The sequence below is a fragment of the Strix aluco genome, chromosome 7 (genome assembly GCF_031877795.1).
Source record: "Strix aluco isolate bStrAlu1 chromosome 7, bStrAlu1.hap1, whole genome shotgun sequence".
Lineage (NCBI taxonomy): Eukaryota > Metazoa > Chordata > Aves > Strigiformes > Strigidae > Strix > Strix aluco.
The window spans coordinates 24,807,424-24,829,692 of NC_133937.1; the positions used below are offsets into that span (position 1 = coordinate 24,807,424).

The 22,269-nt window shown below is 39.4% G+C and overlaps 1 protein-coding gene across 1 annotated transcript in view; it reads right to left on the reverse strand.

The window, feature by feature from the left end:
• Positions 1 to 21,892, reverse strand: part of KNDC1 (kinase non-catalytic C-lobe domain containing 1) — a 69,190-nt gene extending 47,298 nt beyond the window's left edge. The window contains exons 1-3 of the mRNA XM_074831005.1: positions 21,699 to 21,892; positions 16,799 to 16,997; positions 13,550 to 13,608 (exon numbers count right to left, since the gene is read on the reverse strand). Of these exons, the coding sequence (XP_074687106.1) occupies positions 13,550 to 13,608; positions 16,799 to 16,997; positions 21,699 to 21,800 (360 nt within the window). The 5' untranslated portion in view covers positions 21,801 to 21,892. The remainder of the gene's footprint in view (positions 1 to 13,549; positions 13,609 to 16,798; positions 16,998 to 21,698) is intronic.
• Positions 21,893 to 22,269: the final 377 nt, after the last annotated feature.

The following is a 22,269-nucleotide window of genomic DNA, read 5'->3' on the forward strand; positions in this document are numbered from 1 at the left end:
CTTTTGAATACTGACTGCATAAGCGTTTAACATATTGCAATTACAAATAATGACCATTTACATTTTGTATGGAGATTTTACTGAGTTCAGAAATGTAGGTCTTCAGCAGAACTGAAAAAGACAAACCACAGTAGAACTAATACTTCCTGTAAAATATTTCTGACTAAATGATAAGCTGTGGGAATAGTGTAACAATTCTTGGTTTTGACATTCATATCTGACCCTTATTTTACCTTGCAGTTTTTTTTTTAACTGAGATTGCTGCACACATATAGATGTTTCCACCCTTTCACAATTCAAAGCATTTAAAGGTTCCATAAATGAAAGCTTCAGTGTTGTTATAAAACTCAGTTTTATAAACAAATTCAAGCTAACACTTGAGAAAATTACTATTGGGCAAAACCATTTAATATTTACTTAAGTCTTTTTTCAATGTACTCACTAAAATGTACTATTTTTATGCAAAAGAGACAGTCATGCTCTTCAGCAACAAAATGAAAGGGAAATAGGCCCATTATTTTAAATACTTTCCTTCATTATAAAGGGACCAAACACTTTTCCACATAACTGTAATTACTGGAAGGTGCTGCATTAAATATTAGCTTTTTATTCATTTGGCACTTTGGATGTGTAGATAATTAATAGGCAGAATATACTAGAAGTGCTAAATCACTGTAGACTAATAGCAAAACATATACTCTAGCTTAAATTGGTACTAAAAGCTGGAAAAACAACATTTTAAACCAAAGCTATACTTGCAGTTCGTCCCTTCTAACTACAGTTGCTGCTTAGCTTTGTCTGAAAAAATTCTTCCCCAAAAGACTTCTAAAAAAAATGGGCACAAAAATACATCTACAGGTCAATTTTCTCAAATAATCCACTCAGCTGAAGTTTGCAAGTATTTCAACTCTCAAATTGCCTTTTAATTTACCAAACAACTGAGTGAAAGCTTTCAAGTTTTAACATATTCTTACACAAATGTCAGGTGATTAGTTTACATTGCAAAACACAAGCAAGGCTTCATAATATAATCATCTAAAAAGCAATGCTACAATAACATAAAGAGAAATGAACCAAGCAAAATCTAAATGCACTTGGAAAGAGCATGTCACATATCCTGCAACTGAATGTTGCCTACTCCCTACATTGTGACCTCTATATCATTCAGTTTGAACTGAGGAACTCAACCTAGTATGTCACTTAACCTCACTGGTTTGTAGTTGCGGGCTTCTTGTCTATATTGATTCATGACAACTGTTTTATCTCCATGAATTTGTCTAAGCTTTATCCACACACAAACTTTTGCATCTATGTTTTGCAGCAAGAATTTCTGTAACTTACTGCATAACAAAGTACTACTTCCTCTTGTTTGAGTCCACCTGTGTTCATCTCATTGTTACCACCTACTTCTTCATTTATGAGGGCTGGCAAATACTCACTCAATGGCTGCCTCCGTGGCATACATCACAGATTTCTAGCATAATTTCTCCCTCAGGGCATTCTCTTCCAGGCTAAAGAATATTACTCTAAGTAATTGCTCCTTTTATGAATGCTGTTTCACCATCTGGTCCTGGAAATTTATTTTACTGCTGTTTTGTCAACTTGGTCACTAGTCTATTCTGACACTCTTATTTGAGCCAAGTTTTTGATAATTCCCCATAAAGAAGAGTTCCAATGCAAGAACCTCCTGAAGGTCCTACAAGATGAAAAACATTAAACAGTTTTTCTGCTATGGCTTTCTTTAAAAAAGATTTTTTGTATCTATCTCATTCATCTGCAATCATTGCAAACTTTGGGCAGCATTTCTGTGTTTTCATAGATGACCAGCTGGAGTGCATGGAGCTCTGTCTGGGGATGGATGAGGAGCCAACTGAGAGTTTATGAGCCAGTATTAAAGGGAGGGCAAGGACAGGTCACGTTACAGTGGGGGTCTGCTACAGGCCACCTGAGCAGGAAGACCAAGTGGATGAGGCCCTTTATAGACAGATAGGGGCAACCTCACATTCACAAGCCCTGGTCCTCACGGGCAACTTCAACCATCCCTATATCTGTTGGAGGGACAATACAACAGGGCACAAGCAATCCAGGAGGTTCCTGGAGTACGCTGGTAACTTCCTTCTCAGGGTGATAGAGGAGACAACGAGGAGAGGTGCTATGCTGGACCTTGTTCTCACTAACAAGAAGGGGCTGGTGGGGAGTGTGAAGCTCAAGGGCAACCTTGGCTGCAGTGACCATGAAATGGCAGAGTTCAAGATCCTTGGTGCAGCAAGGAGGGCACCCAGCAAGCTCGCTATCCTGGACTTCAGGAGAGCAGACTTTGGCCTCTTCAGGGATCTACTTGGCAGAGTAGCATGGGATAAAGTCCTGGAGGGAAGAGGGGCCCAAGAAAGCTGGTTAATATTCAAGTATCACCTTGTCCAAGCTTAGGAGTGATGCATCCTACCAAAGAGGAAGTCAGGTAAGAATGCCAGGATGCCTGCATGGATGAACAAGGAGCTCCTGGACAAGCTCAAACATGAAAAGGAATCCTACAAAGGGTGGAAGCAAGGACAGGTAGCCTGAGAGGAATACAGAGAAATTTTCTGAGCAGCCAGGGATCAGGTTAGGAAAGACAAAGCCCTGATAGAATTAAATCTGGCCAGGGATGTCGAGGGCAACAAAAAAAGCTTCTATAAGTATGTTGATGATAAAAGAAAAACTAGGCAAAATGTGGGCCCTCTCCAGAAGGAAACGGGAGACCAGGTTACCCAGGATATGGAGAAGGCTGAGGTACTCAATGACTTTTTTGCCTCAGTCTTCACCAGCAAGTGCTCCAGCCACACCACCCAAATCACAGAAGGCAAAGGCAGGGACTGGGAGATTGAAGAACTGCCTGCTGTAGGAGAAGATCAGGTTTGAGACCATCTAAGGAACCTGAAGGTGCACAAGTCCATGGGACCTGATCAGATGCATCTGCAGGTCCTGAGGGAACTGGTGGATGAAGTGACTAAGCCACTATCCATCATATTTGGGAAGTCGTGGCAGTCTAGTAAAGTTCCCACTGACTGGAAAAGGGGAAACACAACCCCCATTTTTGAAATGGGAAAGAAGGAGGATCCAGAGACTGACAGGCCAGTCAATCTCACCTCTGTGCCCAGTAAGATCCTCCTGGAAACTATGCTAGGGCACATTAAAAATAAGGAGATGATTGGTGACAGCCAACATGGCTTCACTAAGGGCAAATGGTGGCCTTCGATGGCATTACAGAATTGGTGGATAAGGGAAAAGCAACTGATGTACCTGGACTTATGCAAAGCATTTGACACTGTCCCACATGACATCCTTGTCTCTAAATTGGACAGACATGGATTTTGGTGGATAAGGAATTGAGTGGATGGTTGCACTCAAAGAGTTGTGTCCAAGTGGAGAGCAGTGATGAGTGGCATTCCTCAGGGGTTGGCGTTGGGGCCAGTGCTGTTCAACATCTTTGCTGGCGACATGGACAGTTGGATTGAGTGCACCCTCAGCAAGTTTGCCAACGACACCAAGCTGTGTGGTGTGGTCAACACGCTGGAGGGAAGGGATGTGCCATCCAGAGGGACCTGGACAGGCTTGAGAGGTGGGCTGTGCAAACCTCATGAAGTTCAACAAGGCGAAGTGCAAGGTCCTGCACATGGGTCAAGGCAATCGCAATCACAAATACAGGCTGGGCAAAGAGTGGATTGAGAGCAGCCCTGCGGGAGAGGACTTGGGGTATTAGTGGATGGAAGTTGTTGATGCCTTCTCCCTGGAAGTGTTCAAGGCCAAGTTGGATGGGGCTTTGAGCAACATGATCTAGTGGAAGGTGTCCCTGCCCATGACAAGGGGATTGGAACTAGATGATCTTTAAGGTCCCTTCCAACCCTAACCATTCTATGATTTGGAAAAAAATTTGCTAGTTTTTCAGACTTCAAGCTTTTTGCATACTTTTTTTACTTACTTCTAATCACCTCCTTAGGCAGCTGTATACAAACTTTCTTTTTGAGATCATCTTTGATAGGAGATACATACTCACTTAAAAAAATAATCATATCATAGGTTTACAGCAGTCTCCATGCTACCTGTAAACACTTTATTTTAACAGTCATACGTTTTGGCTTTCCATATGGCTATGTAAAACACAGGTGACTGCTTTCCACAGACAAAATTGCCAGCATCTAGAGCAGTAATTAATTTGAAAAGCAGTATTGTCAAACCAGAGTGACACCCAGAGAGGAAAAAAACAAAGTAAAATAAAAGTCAGAAAATACAAACTTTTCAACTTGACCTCAATGTAGTGTCAAGAAGCTGTTACCTTAACTATTGTAGTGAAGACTGAGATATATCTTGAGCCACTGGCAGCCACCTTTGTAAACACTCATTTCACATTAAGAAGTCACACAAAGATGAACATAGACATAAGCTTGACCAAATTTAAACCATGCTATTTGTATGAATTTACTCATGTGTTTGCAGGGTGAAGAACAGGTTTCTTACACTTCCATCCCATTTTGTCTCCCTTAATCACAAAGATCAGCACTGCAACACAGATGAATAGCACACCAATTGACTCCTCTCCTGCAGGACTTTAGAAGTATAATTATGACGGGTAAGGAAGAACATTGCAATAAAACTGTTGAAGACCTCAGAGGTTAGATCGCAGAAGTTACACAGATTTGTCTTTAAAGCTTCTTGAACAATGCGATTTTTTAAATTCCCTTTGAAAGTGAGTTTCATGTGCCACAAGTCTACTTCTGATTTATCAGCCATTAACCTCCCTACTTTTAAGTTACCTGTCATGGGTAATTCATTTATCACCTAATTAAATTAACACAATTTATCCCCTGTAGGCATAGAAACAAGGAAACCTGGGAAACAGTTATATGCATGCTCAGCAGACTAGCTCTGTCTTCTCTCAACTGTAGAAATACTTTCTTCATTGTATGACAAATATGATATTATTTGTAGTTACTGAAGTTATTCGTTTAAAAAAAATTATCTTAAACCTAAGAAGAGGTGCCTACTATTGAAGTCTGTCACTCTGATCTGGGTAATGCATTCACACAATCCTGTATTGGAGGATGCTTATTCCACATTTTGGAGCTATAAAATTGAAGCCCAAAACTTCCATTTAAGAACACTATGGGCCAATAAACTCGAATAGCATCCCAGTTACTTTACCATGCCATGAATCAATGACATCAGGACTCTGATATGCAAAGTATTTGTTGCTGTAATCAGTTCACTCATCTTTGAAATAATAATCTATGTAGTTTTTTTCCTATATTTTTTTTTCTGCAAGGAACATATATAAGAATCTTCAACAAACTGCAAATGTAAAAAGCTGGCCAACCACTTCTGAACTTATCCCACTGTGTAATATCTTGTTAAGATCACACTGAAAACATCAATTTTCACAGAACAGCTGTAGGTGACTGAAACAGCAAACGAGTAGGTAGCTCTTATTATATATATTAGGAAGTAAACAGAGGAGGGTAACCAGGAAGGATTTGGTTTGGTTTTTTGGTTGTGGGGTTTTTGGGTTTTTTGGGGGAGGGGGCAGGGTTGGGGGCTGTTTTGGGGTTTTTTTGCCTGATTGTTTCATAGGGGAATGATTTCTGCAGAACTAAACCTTGCTCCTTTTCTATTGAGGCAGAAAACTCATGTATAATGTGAAAGGACTCAAAGTGTATAGCCCACAAACAAAAAAAGCTTTACAGGGAAAGTATAACATACATATTTCATTCATGTGCTTCTTCAAAAACTGATTAGATCAGCATTCCTGAGTAAAAAGGTAACACCTGTTGCCATTACAGTTGAGAGAATGGAAGAGAGGTTTGGTTGGGGGGTTTTTTGGTGGTTTTTGGGGGGTGGGGTGTTTTAGTGGTTGGATTTTTTTTTTTTTTTAAACTTGGTGAGAGGGCTCAAAGGTTCAAGAATCCTGGAGTACATATCCACTAACAGGTTTATACTAAACCTGCTCCAAGTAGTCATCTAAAAAAGCCTAAGTCACTTGCAATGCATTCCCCCAGAGAAAGATCCTTAGCTTCAAAATCACGTTCTCGATTGTTCTTTGAATCTTTTCTGAAAAGCTGTAACTAAGGAGAATGATATGCGAGTGACAATCATTTTGTCATAATCCAGAAGGTTCTGTTGGACTAAATTTCAAGTAACTTAAGATAACTCTACAACCATCTAATTCACAGTGAAAACTGAACTAGTCTCAAAATTTTGTCTTGAGATTCAGGAGTTGTCCATTCTGCCATCTATTTCTAAGTCACTCACTTCCTGAACCTTTCAAAAAGATGGTATTTATTCACACACTGGTGAAATGGTTCTATTTTCAGTTCATGCAAATGTTAAAAATGAATTGTTGTCATTGTTCCAGGAGTATAAAGTCTCCAGATTCAGTCTAGCAATGATCATGGATCTTTTAGTGACCGGAATATCCATGTAAAACAGACATAAAATTAATGAAAGAGAAATCGTTTGATATCAAGTAACGACATGGAATAATTTTGCTGAAGGCCTTCATGCTGCCTTTAAGGATTCAGGCTTACATTTCAAAAGCATTTTCGAACATTCTAAAGAGTAAATAATGGAAATAAGCAGAGTGCTATACAAAATTAAATTCTGCCAATAAGATCAGTATGATGATGGGTCCAAAGAAATGAGTTTGAATGGGTAGTACCAGAAAGTGACAGATAATTCTACCAGGACCAAGGAAGACAACTTCATCCATAGCTGAGAAAGTATCATTACTGATCAGAAGAGTTTATGTGAAAGAGGCTGGAGATAAACAACTGATCCAAAATGTTTGTGCATCGTTAACATTAAGAAGCCTGGAGTTTTTTGACACTGCACAAGCATAACAAGAGAAAACAATCTGCCCTCTTTTGCACAGATTTTTGCTTATGATGGGCACTATCTGCAAATTTATCCAACACAGCTCCTCAGGCATCTAAAAGAGTACACTTCAACTACCGCAAGAACCAACTGTTTTAAGACAGACCACCAAGTCCTCTTTTCACTCCCAGTCTTTCCCTCACAAAATCAAAAACCTCAAACAAGCTGATTTGAAAAACGCTTTTGTACATCAGAGAATAATCTCCCTCAATCTTAAGGAAAATATATAGCTTAGCTTTAATAATAACTTCTTAAAAGAGCCTAATAGCAGAGTAAGGCAGAAACCTAAAATACTACGTATTTTTGTTGAGCAGGTTACCTGTACAGTCAGTCATTTATCTTTTGAGGACATTTTTCTGCCTAAGAGACAGACTATTCGTGATAAAAATAGAAGTCAGTCTGTGAAAAGTTGTGTGTTTCAGATTTAGAGGGAAACCTGTAAAAATACTGGCAATATGCTCAAAAAGCCAGCTAGAAAAGACCAATATGACAACTTTGCAAGCCCAACTTCAGAACTAAGCAACAAGCTGTAGGTTTTGAGGTAATCAAATTATAAACTTTAAGATATTCTATACATTAAAAAAAGAAAAATGACTGCTGTAAAAAAACCCCACAAAAATCAAACCACCCATTGGCCATATTCTTCTTTTGGTTAGCTCTCTGTATAAAGCAAATAAAGGGTGATACTTGCTCAGTACTAAGTTCCTGAATGCAACCTCAATTGGGCCAATGATGTAAAAGCAAGAGCAGGAGGATTCCATTTCCTCTTCTATAGCACAGTAGAGGCATAGGTAACCAAATAAAAGTAATTTATTTTTGTCACTGAAGGAAAAGACAGCTTTAAATAACACTCAGAAGATAGAATGGTTTAAACTACAGGAAGAGATAAGTTACCATTTGCTGATGACAAGCCTTGCTGCTGTTAGACAGAATTAGTCTCAAGAGGAGGCTACATGAAATTAAGGGAAACAGAACTCAAGAAAAAAGGCACTAGGTGTTTCAAAAGACTTATTTCCCCCATCAGATAAAAACAAAACCAAAAACCCCTCTAGGAGAACATGTAAAAAAAAGTTTTTTTTTTCTTCCTGCACCAAGAGCTAAAGAAAGAATAGAACAGTAGAGATAATCTGACAGCATTCAAAGCTACTGCTTTAAAAAAACAGGGAAGTGGCAAAGGCAAGGCTTCCTTTATACCTTCTACTGTTTTGATTTGGGAGAAAGATGAAGGCTTTCATATTTAGAGAAGGACCAACAGCTGAGACCTAAGCACTAGCTCAGTAATGATCAACTATTGAGAAATACTGCAGTAACAAACTGTCAGCACAGTTTTCTTCAGTAGGACCAACATATATATACCCCAAACCTTTCTTTCTTTATCTGTTCTCTAGAACAGTAGGTTTCATTTGGGATTTCAACCCATGCATTTATATGCATATAAGATATTTTTATGTATATGGTGTATATATCAATCCAACTCCCTTGCCACATTACATAGGAATAAGCCTATTATTAACTATTTAGTTTTCAAAAAAAATGTAATACATTTTAGCTTGTCTTTTCTATTTGCACTAGTTATACCACTTTGTGTAGAATAGTTTATTTCTAAGGTTGTTGAAACACTTGGACTTATTTTTTAATAATATAAATCAGCGATAACCTACTGAGAAATGCAAGTTGACAGCTGTCACATTCTAGCAAAGACACAGGCAGTGTTCACCCTTTTCTGATTCTGATTCGCTCCCAGGTGAGAGATCAGCATACCCCAACTCCTGCTGTGATAGCAAAAAGTAAGAACATGTTCTAGATGAGAAAACAGAAGTGTGAACTTCACTTTCTTCCCATTCTCTATCCCATATTTTCCCCTTCCCTTCAAGTATTCAACTCTATCACTTTTTTAGTTCTTTTATTTCGGAAAGGTTTTAATCCTGCTGCATACTGAGGTTTCTGAACTACTCTATTTTATCACCTCTAAATAATGGGAGAAGTCATTAAACAGAAGCATTATCCAGTCTGCTTTAGATATATATTAAAAAAGGCAGACAAGACTGAAAATTCACTGATTTCTGTTACAGAGGATCACTGGAATAAGCAAAATTGAATAGCCACATTATTAAAAGATTATAAATGCAAGTTCACACATGGCAGACATCAGTCCTTCATCTCACTGAAAGCTCATATCTTAGAAATGTGGGGTTCTACATCAATGAACTTCTGTGTCAGACTCAATGGCAGTTTTGTGGTGCAGACAAATAGCTATTTGAAACTGGTTTGAGACAGCCAATGTTTTTAACCTGAGGCAAACTTGTATTGTAGTGATAGAAGTAAGGCTATTAATGAACTCACCAATATTTAACTATTCCTGTTGTGCCTCCCATTGGTCAAATTTCACAAGTCTAGCACTGTATTGCCCAGGGCAAGAAAATGAAATAGGAACCATTTTCATTAAGAAAAGATTAAAGCTCTTCCTATTTAAAGGAGGTAATCAGGGCTCAATATTAGTTTAAACTGAAGAAGAATTGTTTGATAAGCCCAGTATATAGTTAAGTAAGTAGGCAAATTTTAAAAGAAGCCTCAAACCTGTATTTTTGCATCTTAATGTTTTTCTGGGACAGAAAAAGTTCACATTCTGTATGGCTCTCTACAGTAGCATACTAGTGAAACATTACAAAATTAGAGACTAGCCTTTATACTCAAGATGTTTCTAACTCACTGCTAGCTCAAGATTAATGAGAACAAAAAAGTGGTCAGTATTTGCTGCAGCAAATACAGACACACCTTCCAGCTTAGAGCAACAGAAAGTGAGATCCTTCCATCAATGCAGGCAAGTAACAGCTTCAGTCAGAAAGCTTTTACTGAGCACAGCCACATCACATACCTGCATTTGCATTAAGAATAAAAGTGAAAATTATAATAAATGTACTGCATAGAAATTCACCTTTTCTTTGGAGTTACAGTGTGGACCATGACTCTAAAGTTTCTCTCCTGTTTCCCTCTCTTTCTTTGCAGCACCAACCCTTAACAGTGCAGTTACTAAGGGACAATGGTAATAGAAGTCTGTAAGGAGATAGCAAAGTTAGAGGGAAAAAAATTAACATGAACAGATACCCAGGAGGTTCGCTATTTTAGTCCAACACTGTCCTAGAGACCAACAGTATCTGCTTGGCTGCCTTTTTTGCCCTTGCACTGTGACAATGCTTACACCAGGAAGAAGAGGACAGAACAGCACTACACTATTAAATGCTGCTCCAACCACTTAGCAACACAGTCATTTCAAGATCTCTTGAGACCCTCAGAAACTGAAGTCCTCCCTCCAACCGCATAGGCTGGAACTGTGGCAGCGCTAAAGAAGTTACCAGTTGGAAAGCTTAGCCACACTTCACTGTTGGCACCAAAAGCCCCTTTCACAGTTACTTCCTTCTTAACATCTTTCTCTCCAAAAAGTCTGTTCTACACCTGACACTGAAGCTGACAACTCCCTGAAGGGCTAGTTTTTACCTTCCTACTCTCAACAGAAACTGAAGTTGGTGTTATTATTCCCACTTCACAAATGGAGAGCAGGTGAGGAAAAGAGGCAAAAGTCTAAAACAAACCACATGAAATCAATTACTTCTCAGTCCTGTGCATTGCCATTTGGACAAAGCTTTAGGTCTCTTGCTATTTGAAACTGCAACTAGAAACTGAAATTTTTAATAGCATTGTTTCAGACACTAGGACAGTAATGCATTTAAATTTGTTTCCTGTGTCTGTTACCCTTGTGTGCTTGTGAGTGCCAGCTAAGTTTAGTAACTAATTAGACTGGAGTCACAATTCCATTAGAGGTCTGGATCAGTAATGCACCAAGCAGGAAACAAAACATCTCTTGTTGAAATAACTGTAGCTTTATTTGAGACATTTTTTCAAAAAAGAGTTTAAAGAGGAAGAAGTCATCCAGTAGCTATACAAACCTCATTGTGTGCTTCCATTTTAGAAGCCACAAAATAGGTCATGCTCAAATTGAGCAAAACCTCTGGCTGACATAAGTATTTCAAATCAGCTGAGCTTTGACACTGGAGTAACAGCTATCAAAGATCATCCTGAACATAATTAGTAGTTTCAATACTAATTTTTTTCTTTATATTGAAATTGGACCGTTTCGATACAAACACTACTTTTCATTGCTCTCAACAAAGCATAGTAAGCAGCTGCAAAAACACTCCTTCAACAAAGAACAACTGAGTAAGGTCATTACCAAAGAAGGAGGAAGCACTTACACAAAAGATTTCAGGCCCCTGTAAAAAGGGCAACTTATTGGTATAGTACAAAGAATCCTACAATACTGTGAAAGCACAAGGGCCCAGGGTTTCCTCAGAGAGATGTCTATAAACCAGTGCTATTGCACAGTAGGAGGTTACAACTAGGGGTGAGGGGATAGACAAAGGTATCAATACCTTTGAAAAAGAGAAGAACTTGAAGTATTGGCAACAAAAAAAGAAACAGCTAGCTTGGAAAGATTACAATATTATAAAGCTTTTGTAACAAGTACATAAGGATTAACCCACTGCAGATCTTGGAAAATGCTAAAGCAAAAGCAAGCCAAGGTCAGCGTGGAATCCCTGGCAAAATTTGATCCGGTACTAAAATACTTAAAACTCAACCAAACTCTACGAGCGGTAAGAGGTAAAACTTTGAAAGTTCCACTAATACTCAGAATCCCATAGCTGTCTGACAAAATGCACATAAATCCCAGAGTGAAACAATACACCTCTGCCTCCACAAAGGGGAAATCCCTAGCTTTTCAGTCTTGTGCATTGTCCTGGAACATGAACAGCTGAGGCAACAGGACACTGTTGTAGCACTGCTCTCCCTGATTTGCAAGGCTCTCCAACTCTCTAGATAAAGAAATAGGAGCAATGGACAGAAATCAGTGCACCCAGCCCTTATCCCACTTCACAATAGACAAGGCAAAGACGTTGACTTCCTTCCACACAAATGTATACTTTCATGTATCTTCATCGACCATTGCAAAAGAAGTAAAAGGGTCAATGCTCAGAGCCACTCCTGACTCAGACAGCTTTTACTGACCGTACAGTAGTTAGTGCCGTGCTTGGTATTTGAATTCATTGTGGCTTAACAGGCTTTTAAGTACTGCTGAAAGAGAAGAGTTAAATAATAAACCTGTACACAGACAAGTTTTACCCAAGAGGCATACAATGGCCTTGTATATCAGACAGAATGAAAACTTCAGTTCACTTAGTATTCCCACAGTCTTCCCAAGTCACCTTGTCCCATCCCTTTGGTCTTCAAACCTCTTCCAGTGTATCTATTTGCTATATGCGTAAGAGTTCAGCAACTCCTAGAATAGGAGAAAGGGTTGGGGGGAAATGCAAGTTTGCCAGAAGAGCAAATAATTCCACAAATCTTGTAAGTGTTTCTGTGTCAAGTCTTGGAGAAGCCTGTTAAGGGGCAAGGGATGGAGAACATGCTTATGTAAAATCTTAAGTCCAGCTTCAGAAGTACAACAAAAAGAAAGAAACAAAAAATAGTCACCTTCGGGTGACTCTGGGACTTGTTTTCCTCAACCACATCTGAATATAAAGACTACTACAGTTGCCAGGTTTACATGCAATACTGGTCACCTCCTAACCAACCCCCACTTACATTGGCCCCCTGTCCCCAAACAAAGACTCCCCAGAAAGCAGACTGGGGGCAGCAGGGAGAGAGAGAACAAAATCAGTAGAGCTCTGCTGGCCTGTATGACTATATTAACAAAGCATAGCAACAGGGAGAAATGTCACATCTCTTAACCTTCAAAGACTGTACTACCTCATATTCTATAATAATACCCTTCCTGCCTTATCATTCTCATCTTGTAGTACTACACACTTCCAAGGTTCACTTATCCTTTCTCCACTGCCCCAAAACAATACAGAGAACTATAAACATGACTATCAAGGCTATAACTATGAGAAGTAGAAGGTATTTGTATTGAACTACAAAGGAACAGAGTATTTCTTTTTATACCTTGAACAGAACATGTTGCTAATTAAAGCATTTGAATTATCTAAGAATACATGCCAGAAAAAATACTGTATTAAAAAAAGGGTATTAAGCAAGCAAGCACTCCTGCAGCATGCAATGAGATGGTTGACTTGGGAGGCTAATGAATTAGTATAAACAATTTAAATCTAATTTAATTTAACAATGTAGAGCATTTGTGCATTGCAAAGCAACAGATACTCATTTGTTTCTTCATTAAATCAAAGATAAAATTGCTGATTACCCTTCCATGAATTATTTTACTGAAGAGGATGGCAAACAAATTTTATATTTAGTCATAAAAGTTCATGGCTAGTCCCCAAACAAGCAAATATAACCAGTGAAGGATACCAGTGAACATAATATAGACCAGCTGTGGTTTAGGGCAACACATCATTCAGCCAAAATAGATTCTCACATTTTAACAGTTAGTAAACAAATGTTTATACAGAAAATTAATACAGCATTTTAAGTTTACTTTTTATTTCCACAAAACATATCTACACAGCACAATTTACTATTCACAATCTTTAGATGTGTTAAAATTACATGTTGAGAATGCTGAGCTACTGCCAGAAGTACCAAAATTATTAAATCTTCCTCTATTTTACAGATAAATTTATGAACTTGCCTCAAAAGTGTTACCGGTGATATCAAATTCTGGTGGAACAAAGGCACCCTCTGGATCATCTTTGAAAGCAAAAGGATGTTAGATTAGAAACTGGTAGTCTTGCTTGTTTAAAAAACAAACCAATTTGATGATACAAATTTAATGATTTATCTGAAATGAAAGAAACTATGTATATAGCAGTATTTTGGTTCATTCACATCTGATGTACAAGGAATTTGTTATCCATGTTTCTAGCACTATAAGTAAAATGAAGTGCTATTTTCAAACTTTCTGCAAGTACATACCATACTTTTCCTACTAAGAAACAAAATAGACAAAACACCCCCAAAGAAATACATTTATTATGCCTAAACACATCTTGCCTTCAGACATTTATGTTTGGACCAAGTTATCACCTACACTGGTGTGGCTCAGCTGTGGCTTGCAGATTTGATTTGATTAATGGGACATTTCCATTCACATTTTCCACTGCAGACCTGGGTGATAAGGGCTCAAGCAGCAAAAAAACCTGAACAGCTAATTGCCTCTTTATCTACAGGCCAGCTTAGAACCTTGACCTTTCTTCCTTAGTTTGTTTTAATTACGATAAGAGAGTTGAAGAAGCACTTTCCCTGCTTGTCCTGCTTAGTAGAGAACTGAGCTATTGCAGCAGCCACTTCTGAGTGAAGTGGTGCAAGGAAGAAAGGAACATCCTGAGAGACTGATGTTGCTGCTGCATCCAAGCATGCACGTAGTATCACACTGTACTGATGTCACATGAACCCAGTAAAGAACACCAGGGGATTAAAAAAAGTGTCCAACTAAAAACCTACTCTTCACATACATATTAAACTCACCTAGTCTATTCTGTGAAGCCAATGGATGACTGAGATCATTTACATGCAAAGACTATAAGCTTCCCTTCTCAACAGGGAGAAGAAAAACCCCTATGCTCACAGGCATAGCATATTCATCATAGCTTTAGCTCTAATAGAACTTCTCTGTCTGTATTTCAGAAGTGAAGTGCAAAGGTCTTTTATTGTGAATATACTAAATTCAGTTATATGGTAGAGAGGACTAGAGAGGACTTTTTAAAAATATATTCATATATTGCAGCTACCTGGCACGACTGACTGTCCAGATGCCACTAACTGATTTACAGTTCCTTACGATGTTCCTGATTCTACTTTCCCACTGAAAAAGAGGGGTATGCAACCAATCCTGCATTCCCCCCACACCACAGTTTTTCCCCCGACATTTTGGGAGGGCAGAAGGGAAAGGGAACTAATGGACAGACATTTTGACCCTTCCCTCTCCCCCACACCCAGACTACTGCTCCTTCTTTTTATCTCCCCACTACCTTTTCCCTTTCATTCCATAGAACACTTTAAAGGCTGTATAAGCATATAATTTTTATCACTGGCAAAACTCACTGTATTCTTAATATATTGTTTACAATGGAAATTCATCTGATCTGAAGAGACAAGAAGATATCAGAGCTCTTGGCAGAACATACCATTGAATGTTTGTCACTTTAGCACCACAGAACCTGCAGGAAGCAGAACTTGCTGCTAAAGCAGAGGTGACAGGCTGTTCATTTTCTCCTCCCCAAGTGCCTATCTAACAAACTACATTTTAACCAAATAGTAATAAGATCCGAGGGAAAGGGGAAGAGAAAGAGTCTCAAAGACACAGTGGAGTGTGTGTGGGAAACAGAATATATACACAACTTTTTGCATTCCTAGGAAAAACATAACTTTCTTTAAAAAGGACTAATGAAAAGTCTCTTCCTCAGAGACTAACATGACTTCAGGGAACAAAATCTTTGTGTGTTTGCTTTGCATGGGAATTTGTTATCCCCCATTTTAAGCACTTGAATACAGCAAATTCCTGGATCAACTGTTTGCCAGCTATTCAATTAGACTAAAACATTTAAGAAGAAATTGATTTTTTTCTTCTTTCCAGCTGCAAAGAAAGATCTTAGTTGAGGGGCATTTTTCATCCACTAGATTTATTCTCTTCAACAAATCTTTCATATACCCTTACAAATACAAAGTCAGCTTTTTTTATTCCTTTTTTTAATTTCAAGTTGTGACAAGCTCCTTAAAATAAAGGAAATTGATTCCACATTACCCTATTAACATGGAACTAAAAGTTGACTCACATATCTGAGGAATTTAAGCACAAAACAAATACCACAACAATTATGAAGATATATTTTCATCTTTATTAATTACATGTTATGATTTTGCATGCTTATTTGAAATACTATCTTTAATTCTAAAGAAGGCAACAAATATTCATTTGCTGCAAAGCTACCCTACCCCATTTTTTTCCAAGTACTGTGATCTAGATTTTGACTAAAAGAATAAACACTTATTCTGACATAGGTTTAAAAATAAATTAGGTTAAAGAAAGCATAACAAAAACCTGTGTATATGGACTAGAGTGGTTCTTCTGGTTAAAAGCTGACATAATTTTAAAAGGACTACAGAATAAGACATGGGGGGGGGGTGGGTGTTGCTTTGTTTTGTAATATCCCCAACAGGCTCAAGACAAAGACTACGTGGGTCATGTGAGAAAGGAACAACAATAACATGCTTTTTTGTGCTGAAATCAGAAGTCATTTTTTAAGTTAAGCATTCCCGATTCATCTGCTACAATACCTGAAGATCTTACATGCTACTACATACTGTTTTTTAACATATTAAAATTCATTTCTCAGCTAGTCACCACACTTGCTGAGTCTAAAAATCATGACTTAAAAAAAAAATCCTTTATTCAAGAGAACTCTTTTCTTTCTAACAGTGAATATGCACTAGAATTGCCCCATTATCTATGGCCACAATCATCAAGATGCACTGAATGTCAGATTTCTCTAGAAATTGAACATATCTATGAATGCAGAAGAACTGGAAGAGACCAAGAACATGCTTTACACAGGTAGAGACTTGTGCACAGATACACAAATACATAACCTACAGTTTTTAAAATGGAAATAAATTACATTGCCCTGGATTACATTCCCCTGGATAAGTCTTTAACTAGGAAGAATCTTCTAAGCAAACTCATGAGAGCCTTCGTTCATCAATTACAAAATTGAGCATGTAATTTCATAGTGACCTTTACTCACCCATTCCTTAAACAAGTTTTTGTTTTCTCTTTATTTTAATCACAAGTCTTAAGAATAGAATATCATGCTTTACTACAGTCTCTCACTATGAGTATCCATAGTTCTAAAACAAATGGCCTGGAAACACAAATACTTACCACTGAGCTGTTCCATGAAGCATACATTGCCATTGGTGTTAAAAGCCAAAGTGTCAGGAGTGATGCAGAGTGTCTGGAAGATTGCAGAATGGGCAATACTCTTCAGAGAATGGCAACACTCCAGGCAAATTGCCCAAATATCTTGCTCAGTAAGACAGCTATCCCGCAGTGACAAAATATCAGCAAGGGACACATTCTCCTGCCAAGATATGAATTCATAAATTATTCTGGGTTTCATGACACTACTTTGTGTATCATAGATTTCATTTGACATAATTGGCTACGAGTAATGTTTCCAGCAAGTTCTCAGACTTTCTAGGACACTGATTAACACCCCAAGAAACACCAAGTGCATGACTTTGCTCTTAACACAGTCTCTTAAGAAGCAAAGTTAACCTGAACAAAGGTATGTTAATATCAAAAAAATATCTACTATGGCAGCTATGTAAGTTATATAAACATTGCATCAAAGTTAGGGAAACAGACCATTTGGAGGTAAAAACAGAGAGACTATGTTAAAACATTTTGTTTAACCCATGTCTCCTTTAAGGTCTCCCAGGTGCCTTTGGATAAACTACTTAAAAATTCTCTTCACAGCAGTTTTCCCTACCATCTGTGATCTAGGAAAAAGTAAGTACCCTCTAAATTAACCTGTCTTAAGAATGATGCTTTTATGAAGTTTAGTTGTGTAGACTGTTTAATAAACACTCAAAAGCCAAACAAGCCACACTAACAGTGTTTTTATATTTTGACTTAAAACCAAACACTTTGGTTGTCCTGGTCTCCCCATTACACCCAGAGCTCTTAGTGGTCAAAAATAGCTCATGCACTTCGTTTCTAAGTTACTGTCCTAAACTATAAGTCAACTTCTTTTGACCCCATCATCACAGTAAGGCTCTGAAGAGTACAGTTCCAAAAAAATGTCACTCTGCTGTGGCTTTTCTGGTCAAGATGTTCAGAAACAGTGTTTAGCTCAAAGCAGCTAGCTTTTCTATGTACATTTTTTAAAATACAAAACTAATACATTACCCATAGCTACAGAAGTAAAGTTTTCATGAACTGAAAGGAATGACAAAAAACCACACAAATATCAATTCCATCTGTAAGGAGAAAAAAGCTAACAAAAAAGTAAGCATCTACAGAAGTTACTTTGAATCAAAACTATACCACTATTAATTACACATAATTTCTTATTTATATATAGCAATTAAGACTAAAGACTACATTTCTGAATGATATTAAATATACCTTGAATTGAAGATGTAACTGCACATTACTTAGAATATAGAAAAAAGAAAGCATGTCATTGGCAGCAAAATAGAATGTGAGGTACCTTACAGCTCAGAAAACTGTAGTGGTTTAAACTTTTAGCCCCTTGGAAAACAGAGTTATAACTTTCTTTACATACCTCAGTACTGGAGAACATCAGTGATATCTGGATTACCATTTACAGAAGGGTTAACAGCTCGTTAACATGTTTTTCAGAGAACCAAGTATTGCACTCATAATATCCTTCAAACAAGGACTAACCCTTAGTCCAATAATGTATTTTGTTTTTTACTCTGAAGTATAATGCTTAATAAATGCTAGAAAAAAAAAGGTAGGAAATAAAGCACTTACTATTATTCAAGAAACTTAACTTCTATTTTCAATATTCTAGTTCTCATGAATAGTTTTCGAGAGATGGATTGACCTACTAATGGCATTATTACTACAGTGCCTTCTAGCAGTAATCATGGACCCCAGTCTCAAAGAGTTCAGTCCTACATAACAACAAACAGCATAAGCCCTTACAGTTCAGGTACATGAGTCAAAAGATCTCATTTTCTCTGTGCTGTGCTCAGCACCATATGTGTAATGCTGCCATCAGATTTTTGAGGGTGTATGAGGAGGTTTTACACATCTTTACAGGGAATTTGTTCCAAGCACGAAGGGCAGCACAGAGATTCCTGTATCTGAAAGCATAAACATATGACAAGGAGCTGGACCACAAACCATTAGGCTTTGAAAGTGACCAAACTGATAGGTAGGATGAGGACAGGCTTGGAAAGGAAAGACAAACTACTTATTCTGGCCAACCAAAAAAAGGTTTTTTAAAAAAGAAGAGAAATAAGTTCTATGATCAAAGCAATGCACTAGTACTTTTTATTTTTTAACTCTCCTAGCATCATCCAGCTAGATGACATGATGGCATTTGCCAAAACCACAAAAAAATGTTTCACTAATCAAGTTGCAAAATTACGAGAGTTTCACCTGTGCATATGGACAAGAAAGGCTCAATTTAGAGATTATGTGAAATAAATAAAAACTGCAACCTTTAAGACAGTCTCAATATCAAATTCCAGTCACAATCAGGACTTGATAGAATTTGAGTCAAGCTTTGAGGCTGAGCTCAATAGCAGATACTAATTGTCAATAGTTGATATCTACAGTTTAAACCTACAAAATCATCTTTGCCTTGTGGTTATTTGGGGAGTAAATGAAAGATGATGATGATGATCTCATGTCAGACAAACTTATCTTCCTTCCAGGGGCCTGGAAAGTTAGGCAATACAGAAAAAAAACCAAAGGAAAAAAAAGATTAAAAAGGCCTATGAATGTTCAGTGGGTTCCATCAGCAATGGATGGCTAAGTGAAGATAAAAACAAAGCAAAACACCACCACCATACAGCAAGCCTTCCTCCTTCCAATGCTCCAGGACATTAAGTTATTTACTTCACATAAACCATGTATTTCTCAGATGACCGTACCACCTTAGTAGGCGAAGGCGAAGCAAGGCCTTTGTAGAGAATGAAGCACTGAAAACAGAGACACATACATTTGACTAGTTTGCAACCCCAAAGCAATACAGAAACGAAGTTTTTGTTGTGGGGAAGAAAAAGAAAATCCTTTTAACACCAGAGTTTCTGGCAAGCTGAAGCTTCTGGTGAGCCACAACTTCAGTACTTTGGACCACTGAAAGTTGGTTCACTCAAATTGCAGGAAGACTCAAGTGTGTTATGTAAGAAATGCTGATGCCTTTTCTCTCATCTCATTATCAGTAAAAGACACTAGTAAAAGCAATTAGTGTTTAATAACTACAAAAAGTGAACTGGTCAGATGACTATGCTTTAATTATTCACTTCAGTTCTCAATTTTCCCTTATATTTTCTTCAGAAAGTATAAACCAGTACAGTAGCATATAATTAAGCAGAGGAAGAGAGAGCAGGAAGAGAATACAAATTAATTTGCCACAGACAACTTCCTAAAAAATTTGAAATTAAATATTAAGGACTGCAAGACAAAGAAAGTCCTAGCAAAGAAACGCATTTGAAATACAGCCTCACCCTCAGTATTTCCTATTCTTCAGCTCAGGCAGCTTCCTGCTTCACATAATGAATGGCTTTTGTAAACCACATACATCAGACACCAACCTCGCTCCTTACGCTATGTACAGTGATAAGAAACACAGGCTCCACTAAATGACTAAGCAGCTAAGAGTTAGGTACATCAGCATTTACAGCTTTCTGGAACCTAAGTCTTTTTGTGAAGATAATTCACACAAACTTCAAAACAATTTATTCCAGAATCACAGAAAATGTGGCAAACACCATGCATTAAATTCATCACATTTGAAGAAAAACACTGGATTGCCTGGGTAAGCTCACTAAGTACTCTTCAAAGCAGCCCTTTTTAATTAACTTTATTTAATCACCAGGTGATAGGTCATGCTCATTCTCTCAACAAGAATATTGAAAATATTCATGTGCCTAGAATAACTAAATAGAAGGGACTGGTGGGAATGCAGTCAAAAATATATATTGAGCAGGTGAGAAAAATGGGCTCAGGTCTTCCTCACACAGAAGAGTTGACCCTCAGCCTTCTCCCATCCTGAAAAAATACTCTAAATATTTAAGCTACTGTGTAAAAAGGAGGCTACTACCACCTTCCTTCTACATTTGGCATGAGCCAGTCTGAGAGGGCCTACTCCAGTGAACACTACACATGTCGGGAGGACGAGCCAAACTGCTGAGCCATTAGATGATTTATGAAAGCTGGAGGGGACTTCTCATTTTCAAACTCACTTTTAAATCCTGATTCAGCTTGGGTTCTTGACATAGCAAATAAGAAAGTTTGCAAGGTCTGGTTTGGGGAACAAGTGACTCATACATGGTTCACCAAACGTTTACTTAACAAAAGCGGAAAAACCCAAAACATTTGGCCAAATATTCACTAGGGGGTAAGGAACACACTTCATATGGAAAGATACAAATGAGCAAGAAGAATAAAAAGCAAGTGCAAAACCAAGTACAAATCCAGACAAACATGACAACAGTACTAGGTTTAGCTACAGGTTATTTGGCATAACAACTGAACAAACAGATTTAACAGTTTGTGTTTTGGCTTTTTTTTATTTCCCAGCAACAAAGGCCTTTTTACACTGGACAGCAAGAAATGGCTGTATGAAAATCTGGTTGGCAGGTACTGGAAACACTTTTGCTAAGAAATTTCCCTTTATCAGGTGTGACAAGGACACACACTTCCCGACTGCAGCATTAATCCACGGCTACGACAGGACACGCTCCACACTCGAGGACCATGACTTCGCTGTTCTGTGGAGAAGGCGCATGGGGCACTAAGCCCAAGTTGGTAACTGGGATCACAGGGCAGGAGAAAGCGAGGAACCCATGACACACGGAAAGCAAACGGTTATGCCGACGCGGCCTGGCCGCTCCCGGCGGGGCGGGTGAGCCCCCGGGCTCCGGCCGCCCCCGGGGCCCGGCGCAGGAGGCGGACTGCCCTCACAGCGCGGGAGAGGAAAGGAGACGCCTCGGGGAGGGGGGACCGCGGGCTGCCCCTGAAGCCGCCTCGCCACAGGTGAGCGCAAGGGCGGCGGCGGCTCCGCACCTGCCTCACTCACCTCATCCTCCAGCAGCGTCGGCAGAGGCTCGAAGTCGTAGCAGTTCACCTCCTCCTCCTCCTCCTCGTAAAACACGTCCTCTGCGGCGCCGACAGCCTCCATTCCGCCCGGCGAGGGAGCAGAGGCTTCACCTCCGCAGCCTCCCTACGCGCCCGGAGCACGGCCCTCGGCCCCCGCCGCGGCTCATCCCCACACCCGCCCGCGGGCTGACCCCAGGGCGCCGGGCCCGCACGCCCGCCCCGCTTTAACCCCTTCCCCTCCCAGCGGGGCCCGACCGCGGGGCGCCCCCTGCTTCTCCTGCCGGCCCGCCGCCGCCCGCTTAAGCCCTCGGCTGGGGCAGCGTTGCCATGGCAACGCGGCCCGCCGCCGCCGCCTCGCCCGTGCGGCGCGGCCTCACTGCGGCGGCTCCCGCCCTCCTGCGGCGGCGCCCGCCCCCGCCGCCCGCCTCGCCCCCCGCCCCGCCGCGGCGTCCCCGAGAGGCGCCGGGGGCCGGTCGCCAATGCCGGCGTGTCCCCCGCGCCCCCTCCTCCCCGCTCACGGTGAACGCTCGGCAGGAAGGCGGTGGGGTGGC